The 22961-nt window shown below is 38.5% G+C and overlaps 1 protein-coding gene across 3 annotated transcripts in view; it reads right to left on the bottom strand.

Annotated features, from left to right (window-relative positions):
• Positions 1–22961, bottom strand: part of LOC125901692 (piezo-type mechanosensitive ion channel component 2) — a 111745-nt gene that overhangs the window by 49631 nt on the left and 39153 nt on the right. For all 3 annotated transcript variants that reach the window (XM_049597518.1, XM_049597520.1, XM_049597519.1), the window contains exons 8-17: positions 21546–21720; positions 17724–17840; positions 16103–16220; positions 14878–15059; positions 13228–13458; positions 12478–12598; positions 11051–11244; positions 9181–9341; positions 6587–6760; positions 2581–2879 (exon numbers count right to left, since the gene is read on the bottom strand). In XM_049597518.1, the coding sequence (XP_049453475.1) occupies positions 2581–2879; positions 6587–6760; positions 9181–9341; positions 11051–11244; positions 12478–12598; positions 13228–13458; positions 14878–15059; positions 16103–16220; positions 17724–17840; positions 21546–21720 (1772 nt within the window). The remainder of the gene's footprint in view (positions 1–2580; positions 2880–6586; positions 6761–9180; positions 9342–11050; positions 11245–12477; positions 12599–13227; positions 13459–14877; positions 15060–16102; positions 16221–17723; positions 17841–21545; positions 21721–22961) is intronic.

Genomic DNA, 22961 nt, shown 5'->3' with positions numbered 1-22961 from the left:
ATCAGGGAAGAAATTAAGTTTTTATTGTTTGTGTTAAAGGTTAAAATCAAAGAGATGCGTGCGACAATCTGCATTTTAGTGAGGGAAAGAGAAATTTCAACACATACACCATTTTATGGGGTCAACGTAACAGCTAAACATGTGTTTTTCATGTATTCTGAAACTGTAAAATGTTTATGTAATTTTTTCCCATATGCAGTGTGTCAAGGTGAATGGAAACACACCTAAAATCTGTATAACAAGTAAACTACAAACAGTTGTTTTAATTACCTGAGAATGAAGACTTAATATTTGGTTTTATATTCTCACAAAGGATATAAAACCTTCAGCCGCAGTTTGGTAGTGGGTGCATGTTATTACAAAAGCCATACTATCTCAGGTTTTTAATAGAGGCCTCATTGTTTGGATAAGCAAACTCTGAGAGGGCATATAGCTGGCATAGCTCGCAGCTCATTATAAATGGAGAGGCCCTGCAGGGTTGAGTTTTATCACCTATTTTATTTTCTGTGTATATAAACAACATTTTTATTTAGGACCCATGTGACTGTCTGCGTAAATATGCTAATGGTGCAGCGTTAGTTGGATTTAGCCGGACGATGTAATGGGTAAGAGTCTGCATTTGAGCTACACTCCATGTCAGAACAGAAAACTGGAGGTAAATCTTACTGAACCCAAAAATCTGCAATTCAACGGATTTTTACAGCTTTGCACGGGATGATTAATGACCAGCTGGGGAGAGTGCAGGCACCAGATACTTGGACAGCAGACTGAGCTTGTCTAGAGGAGTGTTGGCCTTTAAAGACTATATGCAACATATGTCTTCTGAGCAAGCTGGAGAGCCGCAGGCTGAGAGAGATCTGAGACATGAGGTTTCTACACTTGTGACTGAAAGTGCTCTGCAGTTGCTACATAACAGCAACACATGTGAGTCTCAGCTGTAAACACAGTGAGAGGAAGTAAACATGGCTGGCAATGTGGGAAGCTTGAGATGAAAACATATGAGATGCTGGAGTATTTAAAAACAAATCTGCAATGTGATCAGCCACACAGCCTCTAGACGAGCAATTTTATCATCATATGAATTTGTTTTGATGTTTGTTTACTCTCAGGCACTTTAAACACAATTTAGAAAAATGAGGAGATAAAGTAATGGCATGCTACACTCTTAAACCCACACATTGGTGTATTTACATGATATAAGTAACAAGTAAACCATCAGGGTGCCTAAATGACACATTTACAGTAGCTATAAAGAGAGATACACATTATTTAGAATACCACTGTGTACATTTACTCAAGTACTATACTAAAAGGTCCACTGTGTAGGATTTAAGGGGACATATGGGCAGAAACGATTAATATTTATAACTATGTTGTCATTAGTTTATGACGATTATGGATTATGATGATTTGCAGTTTTATAGGGGTATTTCTAATGTTATTTATCTTTGTGTGTGTCCTGCTGCTATGTTGGGTATTATGTTGATTTGTCCATGTACTAAGTTGTATTTCTATGGCTGCAGTATGGGTGTAGGGCGCAAGACTATTTCCCACTCTATGGGACAATAAAGTTAATCTTGATCTTGAACTTATAATCACCTGAAAATAATAATCTATGTGTTTTTGTTACCTGAAAATTTGCTTTTCTGCTGATATCATACTGAGTGGATCCTCCTTCATGGAGTCTGCTATGTTGTTTCTATAGTAGGCCAGAACAAACAAACCAAATTTTGCCTCTAGACAGAGCTGTTAGCTTTCTCGTGTCTCCTACACACTTGACACATGGGAGAAGTTTCGACTGGTTTCATTCTGAGTCCTCACTGCTAGATGCTACTAAATCCTACACAATTGACCTTTAATAATTTGTATAGTTTTGAGGTACTTATGCCTTACTTTAGTATTTCCATTGTATACTACTTTATGCTTCTACTCCACTACATTTTAGAAGCCAATAATTACTTTGCAGATTCCTAATATTATTACAAAATATAGTTAACCCAAAAAATTATGCTGTGTTATTATAGGTTAAGCTAGCCAGCTCTGCCTTTACCAGCTGCAACATTAAAGTGATGAACACGTTAATGCATCAATAATTATAATCCAATAATAAAATGTATATTATTCTGAAATGGGCCATTCTCCATAAAGCGTAGTTTTAATTTTGGTACTTCAAGTATATTTTAATACTAACACATTTGTACTTTTGTACTGTTCTAATCAGTATGTCATAACTGGACAATATTATTTTATCAAAACAGTTATTGCTATTCTGCTACTCTAAAGGTGCACTAATCAGCATAGCACCACACTGGACGACACTGCTTGTTTTTTTTTGTTTTTGGGGGTTTTTACCCCAGAATGCTCAGTCACCACAGCGACGCTTAAAGTGAAGCTCATTCCCATAAAAAATAAAATGTATCAAACTAATGTCTTGTCTACAACATCTCAACTTTTTATAATTATATATCTGTAACATGGACACAGATTTTAATAGATTGTCTGACAGTAGTTAGTTGTAGTCCTAATATGATTCTCATTGTATTCACTTTATAGAGCTGCTGTGTTGCAGCTGCTCAATACCTGAGCTCTGCTCGGTGCTCGGTTCTGGCTCGGTCCCTGCGCTGCAGTGGTGGCTCTCGTCTGTACTGGACTGCCGCTGGTCAGACAGGCTCCTGGGCTTCTCCTCAGTCATCTCAGTGTCAGACATCACCACCACCAGGGTCTGCTCCTGCTCCTTCTCCTTCTCCTTCTCCACCCCCCACTCCCCCTGCTCTTCCTGCTCCTCCTGCGGCTCCTGTTCCTCTCTCTGCAGCGTTGCGTCCACCGAGCTGGCGCTGAGCATGGTGAGGTCTGCCAGGCTGTCATCCTGGTGCACCAGTCTGAAGACATGTGAATAAGTTATTACAAACAGACACATGCGTGCAGACTCAAACACACACATCTGTATCTCTATACTTATGAGGACCTTGAATGACTTGGATTTTTTTTACCTGGTTGGTGTTATTTAGAGGGGCATTTTTTGTCTTTATTTAGGGGCAATTTTTAAGACTAATCAACGTCCATTTAGTAGCTATTCTGGAGCCTTCAATCATATCACATGATCCCCCAGTAATGAATGAAATAAGATTAGAATTGCTTTCAAGATTACTTCCTTCTTAACTTTTGCTTCAAATGTCTTTGAACGTCTGACCCTCCCAACATTTTAAAAAAGAAGTTGCGTTTTATGCTTTTTAAGGCTTTCTTAGAGACAGCAGAGAGACAGATGCAACAGAAATCCCCAGACAGACTCATGGTCATCATATTAACCCCAAAGATCTTTATTTTTCATATAAAAACTGACCTACTCCTTTATCATTCTGATTCAAAATACACGTCGTTCTACTAGAGTAACCTTAACTTTAACCTTATAGAACTGAACTGAATCTGATCTTAAAACTAAACTCCAATTTAAAGAAATCAGGGCAGGGAAAATTTGTATATATCTATTTAATGTATAGATATAATTTATGATATCTAATTTCCTCACACTCCTCCCATCTTTTTTGAAGGCATTCTGTCCTCATGAGTATATAAATACAACAAATTCTCATACACATGGTCCAGGTGACTGTCAAAAGGTTCCGATGCAAATGTTTGGATGGGAATCATCAGCTCTGTGTCTGCTAAAAGAGGAGCAGAGCAGCATTGCACCAGGCATTGTAATCGATAAGCAGTGCACATTCCTTCTGCATTCTTTAAAACAATCTGTGTTGTTTGGGTTTTTATGTGTGTGTCAGGGGGATTTTTCTTCTTGCAGCAGAAATGGTAGCAGCTGAGGGGAGGCAATAACCCTTTAAATTCTTCTCAGGCAATGGAGCGAGGTCAAAGGTCAGGTTTGGCTTGCATGAACCGGCTGCATATCAAGGCAAACATTTCCAGTGGTCACACTTACTTGCTCTGCTGAGTGGGAATTTTTTGCTTGATGCTGTCTCAGAACAATAAAGTTACACAGAAGTCAAGATCAACAGTAAGGCGAGAAACCAAAAAAGGCAGGCTGGAAACTGACACTTGAAATCGCTTAAAAATATCCATGACTTTTATTCAAATGCATGAAAACTGGCCAAAAGGCTCCTGTGGTTTGGGGTAGGTGAGCTTTTTCAGGAAGGGGGTAATTTTTGGGGTTCAGTGCAGAAAAGTGGGCGAGAGGCAAGATACTGGAAGGGTAGAACAATTCTTTCATACTCAAACATGCTTGTTTTTGACAGTTTGTGAAACAATTTGAGAGCGGTGGAGGGTTTTATTGGGAAAAAGGCCTGGGCTGGATTTAGCTAGTTTAAAATCCAGACAGGTAACAGAGAACTCAAAAAGAAAAGGCTACAGGCAAAATAATAACATACAAAACCTGAAAACAAACACCATTCATGTCAGTAAAATACCTAAACTTAAGAGTAGGCTGTTTCAGAGGAGAATCAATCTATCATCATCGGCAAAAATTGGGAGAAAGGGACAAGTCAGTGTGGAGGAAAAGGATGTATTGATACAGGAAGTTGAGACTCAGAGGTGAACTGGGATGATGACGGATGCCACAGAAAGCGAGCAGATACCCACCTATTCATGATCAGATAGACACGTTCATTGACTTTAGTGTGGCTGTGTGAAAAGGGTGGCAGAGGAGAGAATGACAGCAGGTCACAGAGAGAGCAGAGCAAAGAGGTGCTGGGCGAGCGGCGGAGAAACAATGGAAAATCCATTGTTTCCATCCAAAAAGAACATGACCGCAAACACACCACACCACAGACTGCAAAACTGTGAATATTATAACATGAAGCGCATGAAAGCACACACAAAGACAGATGCTTAATGAAAACAGTGGTTAAAATGGGTGTTTAACTGGGTGTGTGAAGTGCGATTATCCAAAACAGTTTGAGATGAAAAGGGATGAATGTTTTCGCCTCACGCTCAACTAAGATCTGTTGGGTTTAAAGGAATAGTTTGGATTTTTTGAAGTGGGGTTGTATGGGGTATTTATCCATAGTCAGCGTATTACCTACAGTAGATGTCAGTCGGCATGCCCCCAGTTTGGAGAAGCAAGCTGTAGTCTGACACTAAAGCTAAGCAATGTACTGCTTTGGATGAGGGTCAGCAACAAAACATAGTTTAGTCATCATCATCATTATTATCAGTTCAAGTGTATGCTACATTGACAGTAATTCCACTGCTTTACCTTTCCATCAGACAGCCTGTTTAAATGGAGAAATCGTTAACATGTACTGATAAAAAGCCACCAGACTTCATTGAGAAAAATCATAATTTTAGCTAGCTGAACACGAGAGCTGCTGGACTACCATTGCCTTGATCAGTTAGTTAGTTTGTGTTATTGTGTGACTTTGTTGAATCCAAAATCATCCTTTTAAATGCCAAAGTCACACAATAACACAAACTAACTAACTGATCAAGGCAGCGGTAGACCAGCGGCTCCTGTGTTAAGCAATGTTAAATCACTGTTTTTCTTAATGGGGTCTGGCTTTGAAGAAAGTGATATGACGGCTTAATTTTCCCATTGGAAATCACGGTCTGACATTGAAGTAAGGTAGTGAAAGTCCGACCAACATAGCGTACTCTTAAATTTATATATTTTTTTTTAGTTGGAACTTTTTTTAGATGGCTAAAACACATTTTGTTGCTGAACCTTATCCACAGCAGTTGACTGCTTAGCTTCCATGTCGGGCTTCGGCCTGCTTCTCCACCATCTGCTGTTTGTTATACACCATCAGTAGATGAGTACCCCATATGACCCCACTTCCAAAAATCTATCCCTTTAACACGCATACATTGGCGGTTACTATTTTTGAATAATGGACATTATTTAGCAGTGATTCAGAATTAATGTTTAACAATTGTCAGTGAAATCCTGGTGATTCAGTCTGTGTCTCTCATGTATTATTATATTTGTGTCACAGAGGGAAGCAGCTGCTTTCCTGAGGGATGCAGTGGTTTCTGATTTTATGTGTTGCACAATTTGTTGTGCTGGAGATGATGAGAGATTTTATATAAATGAGAGAGATTTAATGTTTTATAAATTGTCTGATTTGACAACTTTTACTGCTGTTTTTAAGGTATTTACAGGCTCATCAAAGTCTCCTCTATTTTGTGTGTCGCACAATAAAACTAATAATAATTCTAATGAAGTCAACAAATGTTTGATGCCTAAATTATTAAACACAAGCTGGTTGTGGTTAAAAACTAACAGAAGTGGTTACTGAACTTTACACAGAGAGTTTGGTCTGATGTATTGCACAACAGTTTGTTACTTTATATGTGATTTTGCATACATTTGCTGAATCGTAAAGTATTTTTATCTGACAATGTTTTTATTAATCCTAATAATTACTGAAATCTTGCTAAGCAAATCAATAAAGCGACTGATATTAGATCAGGTTATCTATGAACAACCTCTCTGTGTGGTCCTCTTACTTCTGTACAGGAAACGCAATTTGTTTGTAATTCAGCCATATGAACTTTAACAAACCAGATACAAAAGAACAAAAAAGTTAGATTCTCAATAATGGTTTGGACCAAAGAAAAAAAAACAGAGTGCGTGTCTCACCTGTAGATAGTGCTTTCCTCTTTGGCCACTACAGCCTGGAGGTCAGTGAGCTGGAGGAAGCGGTCATGGAAGTAGTGCAGGTGGAGAATACACACCAGCAGGAAGGAGGTAGGAATGAAAATCCTGGTGAACAGCTTGGGGACATCAAACTTCTCCAGACCCAGATCCGCCAAGCTGTACGGATGGAAAAGTTAGAGGAAAGAGGAAAAACATGAGACTTGAACTTACACCTTGTTTTTGAGGTATAAATGTTATCCTGTTATTGCTGCATTGGGGTTTGTGATTTACATTACTGGACTATACTATCGCATATTCCCTTAAGCAAACAAACTCAATGCAAACGTGTAACAAGATTATATGCACCATACCTGATGTTAAGTGATTAAAAGCAATTTGAAAAATTAAACAGGACCAGGTAAAAACTAGATTTACTGCCTCACTGTTGTATGCCTCCACCAGTTAAGTTGCAGACCCATATAATATATGCGGTGAAGGAAATTAATTATAAGTTTTAAATGTATTTTTTGGGCAAAACATGTATGTTTCACACACATATCCTCAACCCAGCAGCACAGAAGATCTATACAATCAGCAGTTTCAAGATTAGTGTCACCAATTCAGTATCTGACCACATGTCTCTCTCTCTCTGTTCCTGAGTTATGACCTTTAGTAATGGTCAGAAAAGTGTTTTTGTAGAACATTATGATGTCACAGTGAAGTTGACCTTTGACCTTTTGGATATAAAATGTCATCACGTCATTATTTTTTTCAGTTAGACATTTCTGTGAAAATTTGTCATAATTAGCTATGAATTCTTGAGTTTTGTGAGGTCACAGTAACCTTGCCCTTTGACCTTTTACCATCAACTTCTAATCCGTTCATCTTGGAGTCCAAGTGGATGTTCGTGCCAAATTTGAAGAAATTGCCTCCAGGCGCTCCTAAGATATTGTGTTTACGGGAATGAAACGGGCAACCGGAAAACATAATGAACCTAATTCACTAATACAAGCATAGAAATGTTCTTACTGTGCGCATAAAGTACGTGTGCAAGCAAAATTACCATTTGATTCATGACACGTGTGCACCGATTTTTTCTTACCACCTTGTGCATGTTGATGAATCAGAATCATTCTGAATTGACAGGTGTTTTTTCCATTTCTCTATATGATAGAATGCTTGCCTAGAGGTGTATCATGGAGAAAACCACGAAGTTGTTTTTACACACATATTCTAGGCCCTGAAACACCATTGTCAGGTTGTCAGTGAGCGTCTGTGAATGTAATGGCAGTTGGAAACAGCTGATAGGCCGTGTCTGAAGATGCGCTCTCTCCTGAGGGTACTGACTGCAGAATCTCACAGCAAGGTTAAATATGCCATCTTAACACCTGCTTGGAAGTAAATCAGAATCTTTCATATACCCTGGATAATAATAATGCTAATAATAACAATAATAATAATGATAGCCATCACTGTTGGCAGATTCAATAAAATCAATGGAAAGCAAAACTGTGATATTTCAACGTGGTATTCTCATACACTTCACTGTAAGCTAGGACTGAAATACTCAGTTTTTATGGTTAATTTTTTTTTAAAGTATGACAATTATTGATGAGGATGAAGGGGCATCAAACAAGTGAATTAACCTTTTTTTTTTTAGATATTGTTGTCTATTAAAGCCTTTTTTAACGAATGCAATTTTAACATGCCATGCATTTAAAAGGTGACAACATGGCGTACGTATGGTCTGAGGCAGTTCTAAATTTAAGAAGTATGTTAAGACAATACTGATAAATCCCAGATTTGTAATGTTTGTGTGCTAAGTTTAAGCAGATTTGTGTCATGGCTGCCACTGGCATGGAGACATAAAAACTGTTTATCGCCATTTTTTTAACAACCTTATCCCACCAAAGCTGTGTTAAACTGTAAGAAAATTACATATTTATGTAGTCTTATTATTGTGTTTGCATGTGTTAAAAGCCTTTCCTCATTGTTTGCTTCTGAATAATGTAAGTTTATCCTTTTTTTTTGCTTGTAGAGCTGTTTTCTGTTCTCACCTAATAAAACACAAGACACTGAATATGTTTAATAATATTTTAAATCATCAAATCCTTCTTCTTCAAACATTTAAAGATAAATTATGCAGGATTTTCCTAGAAAAACAATGTACAGAGTCACACAGAAATAAACCCTCTGAATCATTTTTTATAACCCACTAGAAGTGTGTGACAGTGTATTTATGTGCAGAGACTCTGCCCTCTGCCTGTATTTTTTATTTTATTCTTATTTTCTGTGGACGTTTATGGGTGTGCACCCCCACTGCACTTGGGTGAGGTCGGGGTTTTACAAAAAGGCGGTAACCAGGTGCCAGATCATAACCAGTAGGTGTGCGCGAGACACAGGGCTTAAAAAAAACCCCACAAATACAGCAAAGAGAGAATCTGTTTCACTTTTGCTGGTGAGTGTTTTTTCAAATAGTCACAGAGAATCCTGCATAGTACACCTTTAACATTTACATCTGAGAACAGAGGGAAGGCTTGAAACATTATATGTAGACTGTGTGTGTTGGAGCAACCACCAGTAATTTAAACTCTTACCGCTCTTTGCAATCATCTTTTCTCATTCCCAACATGTTGCACCAGAAGGACAATGAGCGATCAAACTGGAAGGTGTAGACCAGGGTGAGGACCAGCATGGTATACACCACCACCGACATCCAGAAGTACTTCAGGATCCTTCGCCACCACTCATAGTGCACCTGGATAAAAATAATTGTGACAACTCGATTTAGGCTGCTCTGTTTTACTGTGGTGGGTGTTGTAAAACAGTCGAGAATAAACTGTCTTAGGGAAATTGAATTTGGAAACTTTACAGCTACCTATTCATATGCTAAATTCTGAAAGTAAACATGCAGAGCCACTTAGTAAACAGCAGAGGTGTGGACTCAAATCACAACTTAGACTTGAGTCAGACTCCAGTCACAAATTTTAACATTTAATACCAATGATTTGTGACTTCACTTGGGACTTTTTGACAATATTTTGAAAATACTTACTACCTTCCCCCAAGCCCAAAGATTAAAAAATGTAATTTAAAAAGTCAGTGAATTCCCTTAATTTCCTGAATCAACCAATGTCAACATTATGTTTTTGATTTTATTTAGACATGAGACATGCAACAACATTCAATATCACTTTAAAGGAAGAACAGTCAAACAAAAAATGCTGCAAATTTGGGAAGAGAGACATTTTACTAATATAAGATGAAATAAATACAAGAAAACAGGACAGAAACAGACAAAATTCGTTCTGGTTAATAGTGCTTTATGCTATTAAAGTACAATGTCAGCACTACGCCTTTTCATGATTAAGTTCAGTCACACCTGTTCTAACAAATAAATAGTAATTTATAAAAAAAACAGTCATGCTTTTCATAAAATTCATATATTATTATTCTGTTGTTAAAGTGGCATTACATATCCTGAAGAGCGCATTATGACTTGTCCAAGACTTGAAACTCAAAATTTATGACCTGGGACTTGACGTTGGAGTTTCTGTCTTGACTTGAGACTTGACTTGGGTCCGGAATACAAAGATTTGAGACTACTGATTTGTAAAACAATGATTTGATCCCTCCTGTAGCAAACAGCCTTTTTGTAACTGATCATAGTTTAATTAATCCAATATAGTTCCAAATGACAGAGGTCATCAAACTTTTTTGGCCTGAAGATTTGTGCAAATTTTAAAATAATGTAATTAATGTTATTTAGTTAAGATCCAAAATATTCCATACATACTACATATGTCTGTCTGAATTATCTAGAAATGTATACTATACAAAAAGTGGTATTTACTATTTCAGACAAAACTCTGTGTGTGTGTTCAATTGTGCACTTCAATAAGTAGATACAGAATCTATTGAAGGAATGTGGAACAAAAAAAGTTCCCCTCCAGGCACATTTCAAGGTAAAAGTACTCTGCTGCTATGAAGGGAAAGGAAAAAATAAACTCTCCCACTGAGAGATTCTGGATGACCAGTGAAAGAGCAGTGCACATCAGAATGGCTAACATAGGAGGAAACATTGACAAGAATCAGCCATAGATGTTTGAGCCTCAGTCAGACCCAACCTCAGATGAGGAGTCTGTTGTGCAACTTCGCCGGCATTTCCATATTAGACAGTGACGGGCTTTTTTATTAGTGATGTACCTGAAGCCTGTAGCCTGCCCAGCGTACATCTGAATCTCATTGGAGAAACCCCTTGTAGTGACGAACTTTGCTCAAATAAAAGTCAGTATAGTCAAGCTCAGACATTTTTGGTCACATAAACAAAAGAAAAAGACATTTTTGAATGTAGGTGATTTTTCACATTAAAGATAACTAAAGGGAAATTTAAGAGAAACACTGTGAATATGTGACATATGTGTCCAAGGCACTCACAGTTGTCTGTGATTGCGATTGTTTTTGTACCTGATAAAGCGCCACACAGGAGAGGAACATCATCATGTAGATGATCTTGTACATGACGATGGTTCCCTCGAAGCTGACGATGAAGAACATGCCACCACAGATGTAAATCCAGTATTTGACCAGCAGAGCCATGACCATGTTGCCCAGAACATGCATGATGTCCTGCTCTCCTCCCTCCTCAGAGTCCTCTTTCTCTATAAAACACAGCAGCCAATCAGAAAGCTCCACACTAACTGACCAATACTGATGAACTTTTCAGTGAGCTATCAGTCAACAGACCTTTAACTTGTATATATACACACATATACACATATAGTAAAAAACTGTGCAGGTGAAGTACAGTAGGAAGTTGTAGGTGTTTTTTTCCCCCCAAAATTTCAAAGAACAAATTACCTTCATCTTAACAAACAAAGTATGGCAATGTGTTTACATGGTTTTTAAAGTATTTTTGTCTTTTAAATTTTCAGTAACACTTTTGCCGTATTTTACTTACTTTATTTTTTTGAGGTCACAGTGACCTTTGACCACCAAATTCTAACCAGGACGTTTGTGCCAAATTCTAAAAAAATTCCCTTAAGGTGTTTGAGATATCGCATTCATGAGAATGGGACGGACAAACAGACAACCAAAAAATATATTGCCTCTAGCAGGAGTTGTATCAGGGTTGCCATGGGCCCCCCTCCTTGGTGGCGCCAGTGGATTAAAGTAAGGCATTTCCAAAGTTTTTAAAATGTAAACAAAGATGGTGCAAACTTGAAGAATTGAGATGTTTTGGGAACATATTTGAAGGGTTTGAAAAGTCTTATCTGACCATGGGATTTATTGGTAGGAATGGTAATCAGACCTAAAGCCCTCATGAACATTTCAGTCACCAGAAGTAGCTGCAAAGTCGGTGCTCCACGCATTCATGCAGCTCTCCAGGATAAAATCATTTCACAATGTTAGGTCCTCTCATCTGTTTGGGAAAGATGTTGTACAGGCAGCTGCCCGGAAGAAGAAAATCTTTGATTGGTGAGGCTCAGAGATGCTATCTTCTGCCTTCTGCTGAGAAGTGGTGAATTTACGACTCACAGCAACTTTATACAATACAGCCTCTTGCTTTTGTTTGATATCTAGTGTCTGCAAAAAATGCTGTTGCACATTTTCGATCCGTCCTTTGCGTAGTTAGCACACATTAGCTCGGAGGGCTAACATGGCTTGTTTACTATATAACATGAACGTCAATGTCACACTAAGTGTCCCACCGAACCCCACTCAAAAATTTGACAAGTGAATTAAGTGTTGTTTGATAGTCTATATGAACGAAAGAAACAAATACTCAAATATTATTATTGAACAGCCAAATCCAATTTGACTGACAAAATTCTAAGTTGAATACAGCCCTAATTTCTTCTATAATCTATCTAAAATAGGAGCCCAGTGCTTACCCTTCTTCTTCTGATCTTCCACATGGACGTCTGAGAGACCAGCACTGTCTTCCTTTTGTTTTTCCCGTTTCTCTGTAAGCGTTTGTCTCAGCAGCAGCCAGAAGCTCAGCAGACACAGGACCTACACACAATAAATATAATGTTTAGGCAAACAGAAAAGAAAAGATGAACTAATAAATCATTTGCATTTACCTTACCTTAGTGAAAGCAATATAGACGGTCAAAACAATGAGAGGAGACACATGAATCAGAATTCAGTTTCTAAACTTGAATTGGATCGTCTAAACTCTCCTGCTGGTGTTGCATTCATCTGGCACTTTAAATAAACTTTAAAATACAGTTTGACCCAAGTGTGAAATGTAATTGCATCGCAACATATGCACTGTTTAATCAAACTGATGAGTGATAAAAAACACACCACTGCAGGTCTGTGGTGACCGACTGATGTGTGAAATCTCAGTCTAGACACAGTTAGGTCTGTGAGCTATATCAAAACATGTCAAAACACTACAAACCTGACCTTCTCCTTCAGCAGCACACTGTACGACTGTCCTCTCTTATTTAATTATTGACTATTAGAGACACACAGTCTGACAGTATAATCCACTAGCTGCACGCAGAGCACATCTGCACATCTTAAATCACATTTGTTCTCACATCAAAGGTCATCACTAAATCTAAAATATCATAGTAGACAGAAACACATAGCAATTTCAAAATCAAAAAAAAAAAAATCTTTAACTTCCAAACCTTGGATGAAAGTGAGTGGAAAGGGTTTTTCTTCTTGACGAAGAAACCAGGGACTGGGTCTAGGTTCTCAAAACTGTAAATGTACTGCAGAACTATCAGCAGGTTGCCGTAGGCCACCATGAAGGGCGAAGACAGCATGGCGTATCTCCGTCGATCCCTCACCATCCACAGCATGCAAGACCAGATGAGGAAGACAAACGTCAGCCAGCTGACGTATGTGATGCTCCACGCCTGAAGAAAACAAATCACAGAAAATGTAAAACAAGTGCTGAAACTCTGCTGCGGATGAACGACTAATGAAGGACAAACACTAAGATTTGTGGGCTGTTTTCACTCCCTTCATTTACACAACATTCCCTTCATCAAACAAACACAGAACTTTAAACCAGGAGAGAAACATTGAGTTCACAAAGATACCGTTACATGACATATGTCATATTCGACATACTCATCAACACTTATAGAAGTTACCCGACACACATACTTATTGTAACCCAAACAATCTTTTTTTCTTAAACCTCACAAAATTGAATTGTTGCCTTAATGTGATGAAACATTTTTGTAATTGTGAACACAGACATTTCTTTTGAAAAGACACTGTGCATGTAACAAGTGGATATTGACATGTCGTCCTTGAGGATTCAAAACTGATGCTAGAGGGGTATCTACTGCAGAGCATCATATTTTGAAGGGTAGGGCCACCGACCAAGCCACTGTGTTTGGCGAGCTGGGAGTGAGAATGTGTTGGCATCAATCTACGCCCAAGGCCAAGAGATGAAAAGTAGCATTGTGCTATATCTGGTGCAACTTATCAATTGTACACTTTTCCCTTTTCAATAAACCAGTAAATGAAATGAAATGGCTTACTTTTGATACAAAAAAAGTCTAAATTTCATTTTTTGATTAGTCCAAGCTGAAGTTATGAGGCCATCCCCCTTGTTAGCAAAATGACCAAAATGTGCCCTCCTTGTTAAACTGCCATCCTGCTCCATCCCCACCGAGGTCACTAACAGGTGGACTGCGGCCTGGGTCAAGACCTAGAAGCTGTCCTATCATGACCGGGACCTATAACCGATAAATTATTGTGAATTATTCAATTCTGACGGAGCGTTTCTGTTTTAACTGGCACAGCATCTCTAGTCTAGGCACTAATTTAACGGCCCAAGAAACTCACAGTTAACTCACAGGTGTTGCACATATCAAAGTTAAACTCAGTAACTTAATAAAATGTATTTACCTATGATTAATTCAGGAATGTTTTTAGAGCAGATGCCCTTATTCAGTACTATCCTGTCACACATCCACATAAACTTGTTACTTGCTGGTCATAATGCTGTGTTCATGTCAAATTAAACTGTAAATATAAACCTGAGGCTGGAAAACAAGAGTCACATCTTCAATGCCACGGTTTTAAGAGGGGTGTGGAGAGGTTTTGTCTGTTTGTTTTGCGGATTTGGTTTCGTCAATTACATTCACATTAACACAGCCAACTTTGCTGAATAAGAGTCATTTTTGCAACAGTTTGTTTATGGTCAATTTTAAATTCACAAACAAAAGTGATTTTGAATGTTTTTATTTCAAATACACAACTCAAACGCAGCCAGCTTCTGCAGCTCCAACGCTACACCATCTGCGGGCTGCATTACTCACCATCATGGCTATGAGAGCACAGATGTAGCTCTGTTTCATGACGAAGTGGAAGATTTTGACCATTGCACTGACTCCTCTTTCCTTTATCCCATCCTCTCCTTCCTCAGACTTCTCCTCTCCTCCCTCCAACGCTGAATCCTCCGGAGGCAAACACACTTCATACACACACTCCTCCTTCTTCCCTGGTTGGACACAGAAATATAACTCACTGTTAGAGCTGTTACTAGAACTCTGTGTCATTAATGAGTTAAGTGAGGCACTCTGGTGATTTAGAGTCCAGCTCCTATAAAGTTGGAAACTGCAAGACACAAATCTGAAAAAGAATAGTCAAAATCTGTGCAGCAGACTCCAAGACATCCTGACTTGTACACAGGAGTATGGGACAAAGATTTATCATCATGGGCAATGAATATACGTAGAAACTTTCATGGCAATTCATCCAATAGTTGTGTGTGACTGGCCGACACACCAGCACTGCCTACCAGCATGGCTTAAAATCTGCAGTCTCCAAGCCCAAAACTAGACTGTACAGTGCTCCATCAGTAACACAAGTCATTAAACAGCTGTGTTCACAGGCTGTTGAGTGCCCTCCCCCCCAGTGACTAGTAAACTGACTGTGACACATAAAATCAGCCAAGTACCCCTTTAGACAATTCTGTGAATTCAGTGCTAACAAAGTGCAAAGTGAAAGTGCAAAGAGTCAAGATGGTGCTGAACAATCAAACAAAGGAATTTAATGATTTCTGGTGCAGTTTGGTGTTTTTAAATACACTATTAACATGTCAGAATACAACCAAAACATAATGGGGAAAACTCCAAACAGCCAGAATGTGAGTTTTGAGCTCATCCACCTGGATTTAAAAGGAGCTACTAAACATCAGTGTCAGCGTTTCTCTCAACCCATAAAGAACCATATAACACTCTGAAGTAAGCTTACATAAAATACAATAACCATAATATGCAATACAAGGGTTTCACATAACAAAAGCACTAGTTTAGGATAGACTTTCAGACATCAAATATATGAACCAATATATGCGTAAACCTGCTTCAGTAAATTCTACGTTACACCATCTGTAAGATAAGATACAGAATGAGCTACAATCTTATAATTTTATAGTATAGTAATAGAGTTTTTAGTGTGTTTTCTACAGTAGTTCCTCATCATTGAGTTTGAAGGTTTTAAGAATAAATAGAGAGGATGTGCAGGTGGTTAACTGCTCACCTGTACCGTCATTGGGCTGATCCATTTTATACTGGGGGGTGGAGTACAAATCCAGGCAGACTGGTCCATTCTCAGTCGCGACAAAGTCAAAGGACGTCCCATTTGAAGTGGGCAGAGCCTGTAGATCACCGTCATAAATTACAAAAACATTTCTGAAACTGAGGAACAGATTTATAATGGGATCATAAAACTGTCTGAGGGAGAATAATTATATGCACATCACATCAGTGCAAGGCTATCAAAACACAGTGTATGTGTAGGAAAAACGTTACGTCTGCACACTTACTCCATGCCACAAAATTTTAATCAAGACGTTTTAATCCTACTCAGGTCAAAATGTCATCTTCATAAGACTGATTAGCACCCTGCCCCACAAAGGCAAACAGGAGGAGCTGCTCTTGTGTGCTTAAATTATTCACCAACTGGATTTTGTGTGTTTTTACCAGAAAAAGTAGTTAAAAGATGGAGCTTTTTGTTAGTTTCAGTTAGTTTGTTAGCAGTTTAGTTACCACACTTTGGCTTTGTAGGGCAATACAGGGATTTCTTCTGCTTTTCACACTGCACATTTATATTTAACCCTGCACAACCTGCCTTAAAACCCAGAGCTCACTACTACAGATGTAGTACAAAACTGTATGTACAACACCTCTAGGCTGACAGATGACAGTGACCCTGTTCAGTGAGGGTGCAGTGTGAAAAGCACTTTGCAGTAATTCCTTTTTTTTGCAGCAAGACTGAGGGGTTGGGGGTGAGGGGTCACGATGCACACAGATTTAAGACACATCCACAGCAGCCCCCACCTCAATTGTACTGAAGCCATCCTGGGTGGAGAGGAGCTAGGAGGAGAAGAAAAGAGCATACAAGGCAAGGTGTGTTATCGATGAGCCGCTGAAGTCAAAGGCCTCCTTGTTCTTTATAGTCGCTGATAAGCAGGAACAAAGTCGAGCAGCACTACTCTGTAAATCGAGCCCATCACTCATCTGTGTCTGCACAACCCTAAAAGCTTTTAAACCTCGGGAGGTGGCCGGGCGGAGACAGACTACGGACCTTGATATGGGAACAAGGTCAGAAAGTGTGTGTGTGTGTGTGAGAGAGGGAGAGAGAGTGTGCGTGTGTGTGCCTTTCCAGCTGAAATCTTTCCAGGGATGAGTTTATTACAAAGGTGAAAGCTCGGGTGAAACAAGATGTAAGCTTGCGAAAACAATCAACAACTACAGTTTAACAAGAGAGTCAGTTTCTTGTTTGCATATACTATTAATGTACTAAAATATTAAGGACATTTCCATTCCACTTTATTGTTGTTTAAAAGCCAAAGTGAATCAAAGTGTTCCAGGCCAACAATAGTTATCAGTTGTAAGAAGGAAATGTGTTATTTTGGTTTTAAGCAGCAAAGCTTATGAAAAAAAAGTTAAGCACTTCAGAAGTTGAAGAAAAATATCCTCAACAAATCTTTGTGATATTTGAAGTGTATGTGTGTTTTCCACATTTTTTCCAATTATGTAAAAAAACACAATTCCCAAAATACCCATTTTGTATGGTATCCTGACTTAAGGATGATGACTTCATGACTTGTCCAATAATCAATACTTTATTATTCATGCGTGCATTAACCCTGACATACGTTTTTCTCATCTGTGCCCTGGCGTGACCACCACAGCTGCCTCTTCCTGTTGGCCGAGTTATTTGTTCTGTTTCCATCCAGATCTTCTTCCTCACACATATCGCCGTCCTTGTCGTCCTGAAAAAACATAGATAGACAGTTTTGATGATACATATCTTTACCACCAGACTTTGCGCTCAGTCCGCTCTTGTGCAGCAACAGAGGTGATACTTTCAAGAATCACAGTTTTAATCAGCCTCTATTGGACAGTTTTAAAGTGTAGGAGTGCTTTATCTGAGGAGGAGCTGGGTGACCTTTTAAAAGAGAATGTGAGGTCATTTTACTGTAAATTATCAACATATACTACCATTGATTTTCTGTATTTTATTCACAACAGTCATCTTGGCAGCATCCAGCTGGCTAAGACGCCACTAAATACTTCAAATTACATTTTTTCTTTCTCACTTCACATTAGAAAGAAAATTCCACCTCCCTGTGCAGTCTTGTGTCTCAGGAATTTTGAGCATTATTATCTTCAAACAAGACAAATTATCAAAATAATATCATAATTAATGCCCTTGTTAAGTCTCTGATTTTCTGAATTAAACATCTCATTATTGGCCCTTAGATGGCTCTATTTGTGTGTGTAGCGCTGGCTATGGTACTAAATAAGTTTTCCTTACAGACTAAAAAATTGCAGTTGCACACTTATGGATGACGTTTATGAAACCAACATGATGATATTGTGTAATTGCTGTTTTTTCTTGTGTCTCATTTCTTTAATTGAATTCTTCTGGTTTCCAGTTTTTACTGCATTTGCAAATTACTGTTAAATAAACACAGACAATACACTACAAATCAAGCATTAAAATAATTGAGAAATTGTAACAGTACGTCCAGATTTTTCCTGTCTTTGTGACAAAGACGAGCTCCATCATCATCTGGCATCTTCACTATCGAACAAACCTGTCAGCTGCTGATTTATGTTGTAATCATGTTTTATTATTAGCATCGTCTAAAGTGTAGGAGTAGGTGAAAACACACACACACACACACACACACACACACACACACACACACACAGCCCTCTGTGGAGAAATCAATAATGCATATAGCCCCGCAGGTTTACAGGGAAGTATTGACCCCTCTATAAAAACACTAATCTATAACTCCATTACAGGACAGAGGAGCTGAGCCTGGAGCTCTGAGGTGAAGGAAGATGGGTTGAATTCAGGATTGAGGGTCTTCATGACATTTCATTGAGCTCCAGTTCAGTAGTGAAAGTTAAATTCATATCAAACAAAGGTTAAGTCTTGAATAATGATTACATACTTCTTGGGCCAATCAGTTATGGGATACAGTAGTCTCCTGAAGGGTTGGTTCAACCAAAAGACAAAATACATTTTCTCATTTTGGCATTTAGTCATGCAGATAGTTTTGGTTTCATTTTCCCAGGTTTTGATTTATCTGTCTCAGAGAATTTGCTGCCACACTAATACAATGGAGGTAAATGAAATTTCATTAATTAATGTTTACAATTTTTTTCTTGTTATTTATAAATAACACAATGGCATATATGGGTAGATTAGGAGGCAATATTCTGAGAAAAAAATCATTTCTAAGATTAAAGTTGTAAATTTACGAGGAAAAAAAACTTTGAAATAAAAGTGGTAAATTTATGGGACAAAAAAGAAAAGGATAAGAAACAAAGTCAAATATTCTCTGACATTTTAAAATCATAAATTACTGAGAAAAAATGCCTTGAGGGATTTTTGCCAGAAAATCAGGTGACATAATATAAAGAATACAAAGTCAACATAGGGAGAAAGTCCTGTTGGATAAATGGGTAAAGCTCCAGACCCCTGTCACCCAGGGGACAGGGGATCATGTCCGCATCATGTCAGTCAACGCTAAGTTATTATCTTAAGACTTAATTGACTTAATATTTTTAGTATTTTGGATGCATAAAGCTGCTAAATGTACACCATAAACTTTAGCAGAACAGCTGAGGAGGCCAGTTTGTGTTAAGGTCATAGTTCAACGTTGCTAGGACGTCCAGCTGATGGCCGAGTAAAATCCCGGACGTTGACAGCTTTTAGTTTGGAACTACTTTATGAACCATAACAGGACGTATCGATAGGATGTTCAACCAACGGTTTCAATGTCTCAATGTTGATTGCGATTTCCTGTTTACTGGCGGAGTTTGTGGTGTGATGAGGTTGAGCCCATCTTGCAAAGGGAAGCGAAGTGGTTTCTTCACAAAGAAACCGCTCTTCCAAATCTGTGACAATATCACCTCAAAGAACTAAAGAGTTTTGCATGCCCACAAAATGAGGCAACTTCCCACGCCAAAGTTGTGACCTATAAGGATAAACTTAATGGCAGAATGTGCGCACCTGTACGGAAACTTTGATCCATGCATACGAACATTTTGGAGACAGGGTAAATTGTAGAACCTCTTATAGGGGGTTCTGAGTGGAACCTTTCATCTCACCTTTTAAATTGGGTTCTAGGTAGAGACCTCTGAAAGGGTTCCAGGTGAAACTTGATTAAAGGGTCTACCAGGAACTGAATAGAGTTCTCCTATACGGACAAGCCAAAGAACCCTACAGTATATGGGTTAGTACCTTTCTTTCTAAGAGTCTAGTATAAACCTTTATAGTAACAAACCTCAGTTTTGATTTAAAAGCAATATGAAACGACATTTTAGATGAAGAGTGCATCGTCTTACACCATTTGTAAACATCTGTACAACTGAGATGCATCATCGGTTCACAAGTCATCAGTTTTGGACAGTGGTGTCTGAGTTGTTACGTAACAGTTAGATTTACTCCTTAAGAACATGGTGCCAAGATGCATCCTCCCTTCATGCTTTGTCAAAATTAGACCACCAGTGTCTCAGATAACACCTAAGCTGCAGTGGACACAACCAGCCAGCGATCGATCGTCCTGGAATCTTCCCTCAATACAGTTTCTCTGATCACGAGGCCACCTGGCTGCCCATTTAATTCAATCTGGTTCTATTTCAGTTCACTGTCTGGAATTTACTGAGGAGCCGTATGGAGGTGTCGTGTGCCGAATTCAACTAAACAGCTCTGACACACACTGACTGCCTGCATCCACTCACGTTTACATCAACTTCAAATCCAGCATTCTCTAAACAGGAGCTCATTGAAGTTTAACTGCATAAAAAGTGTTAAATCACACACTGATTTTTGAGAGACGACTAGTTATTTTATCTGGAGGTATTTACCTTTTCTGTTTTTTCTTGTTGCGTAACTTAATTGCTAAGTTGCATCTCCCATAAAAACGCATAATGCCCAGAGGGTAGATGTGAACTCGATGCATTTCGGTGAGAGGTGAAGAGAGTGATAGTGAAAACTGAATGGGAAAACATGAAGGATGCCTTGAGGTCACCAGGTATACTTGTCTATTGAAGCTACTGTCTCGTCAAAATGTATATTTCTTCCCCTGTGACCAATGAACATCACTCAAAAATCTAGACAGAGGTCCTTGCTCTATAATTGTAAATGAACCCAAAATTGATGATTTTTGATAGCTGAATTTTTGTCTTAGAAAAATCCTAATGTCTAACTTTGGTCATTTAGGTATAGGAACAAGAAAAAGACATTTCAAGACAACAAATAAGTCTAATAATGAACAATATAGTACAAATAATCAGAAAACAACAAAGTCAAAGTTTTAGGGTATATTTGCCCTTTAAGACTACCTTTATAAAAACAAATCAATGACATGATTTATTTTCATTCAGAATCACCTAGCTGTTAACTAAGATGGTCTGGGTTCATGTGCTTTCATTGTATTTCTGTCAGCTGTCCATACCGTCAACTGGTCGATGGGTTCTTGCAGCCAGAGGCGGATGAGCGTGGCCAGGGTGTAGTAGAGAATCAGCAGCATGATGGGACTGACAAAGTGATACCACTCACGGTCCGGGTGCACGATGAGCTTCCATGTGTAGGAGCAGTTGCTCTGAACAATGGGGGAGATGCCAAAAAAACTGCAGAGACAGACAGGCAGAGAGACAGACAGGTATATGAGGACAGTAACAGGCACTTTTACCAGGACTGAAGTTGTAAAATCAGGAACTTTGAGGATACATTAGCAGTAGACGACATTTAATAGAGATGTACAGAGTTATTGACCACAGGCAATGCTTGAAACATAGAGGTCAACATTAACAGTCATTCAGGTGTAAGGATATGATTTCGAGATCATCCATCTTTGTTCTGAGACAATACGTCTCTTTCATAGAGCTGCAACAATTTTTGTAGGTAATTAACCAATTAACCAAATGTCAAAAAATTAATCGGCTTTTTAGATGGGTATTTCTGCATTATTTGATAGTGAGAGAAAGAGAGACAGAGAGGGAGAGGGGGGGATGACATGCAGCAAAAGACCCGGGCCTGACTCAAACCTGGGCCTTTGCAGTAAGGACTCAGCATTAATGTATGGGTCCATACTGACAGGGCGCAAGTCAAATTCAATGACCTTCAAGTACTTTTTCAAGCGCTAGCAAAACATCCTGGGGCTCACTATTTACTGGTGTTTACCAACCTGCTCAGAGCTCAAAATACATTAGAAATTAAATGCAAGCACAGCAGTTCTCTGCCTACTAAGTTTTTTTTCTAACACATTTCTTAAAATGATTTATCATTCTGTTCTCTCAATTTTATTCAAGTACTTGAAAAATTAAAGGATAATCTATGGTGTTCCAGTACCTAAATTTCTGAGTGCCAGATTCAAGTATTTTAGGCACCTGAAGCACCTTTTGTGAACCCTCATAGACAGCGATTTTCATAATCAATAAATCATTTAAGCTGTTTTGAATGTAAAAAGTCAAACATTTGATGGTTCCAGATTCTTAAATTGTAAGAAATACCTGCTTTTCTTAGTGTTACATTATAATAAATTGAATCTTTGTGAGGTTTGGAATGTTGGTTGGACAAAACAAGAACAATGTAAGACATTACATTTGGCATTTTTCACTGTTTTCTGATGCGACCAAGCGATTGATCAAGTAAACAACTGGGAGAATAACCACTGATGAAATTAACTGTTAGTTCAGCTCTCCTCTCTTTGTCTTCTAGTTATACTCTACGCTAATGAGGTCGCTTCAGAATTTGATTGTGACACAAAAGTAGAACCTTTGTTGCTTAGATCGTCCTTGGAGGCAAATTTATGATATGACTTAAATCTGCAGCTAAGAAAAACAGATTGGCTTTCTTGAATTACGTCCTC

This window comes from Epinephelus fuscoguttatus, linkage group LG15, assembly GCF_011397635.1.
Source record: "Epinephelus fuscoguttatus linkage group LG15, E.fuscoguttatus.final_Chr_v1".
Classification (NCBI taxonomy): domain Eukaryota; kingdom Metazoa; phylum Chordata; class Actinopteri; order Perciformes; family Serranidae; genus Epinephelus; species Epinephelus fuscoguttatus.
Note: the sequence above shows the minus strand (reverse complement) of the source record. Positions and strands in the feature narration are given on the sequence as shown.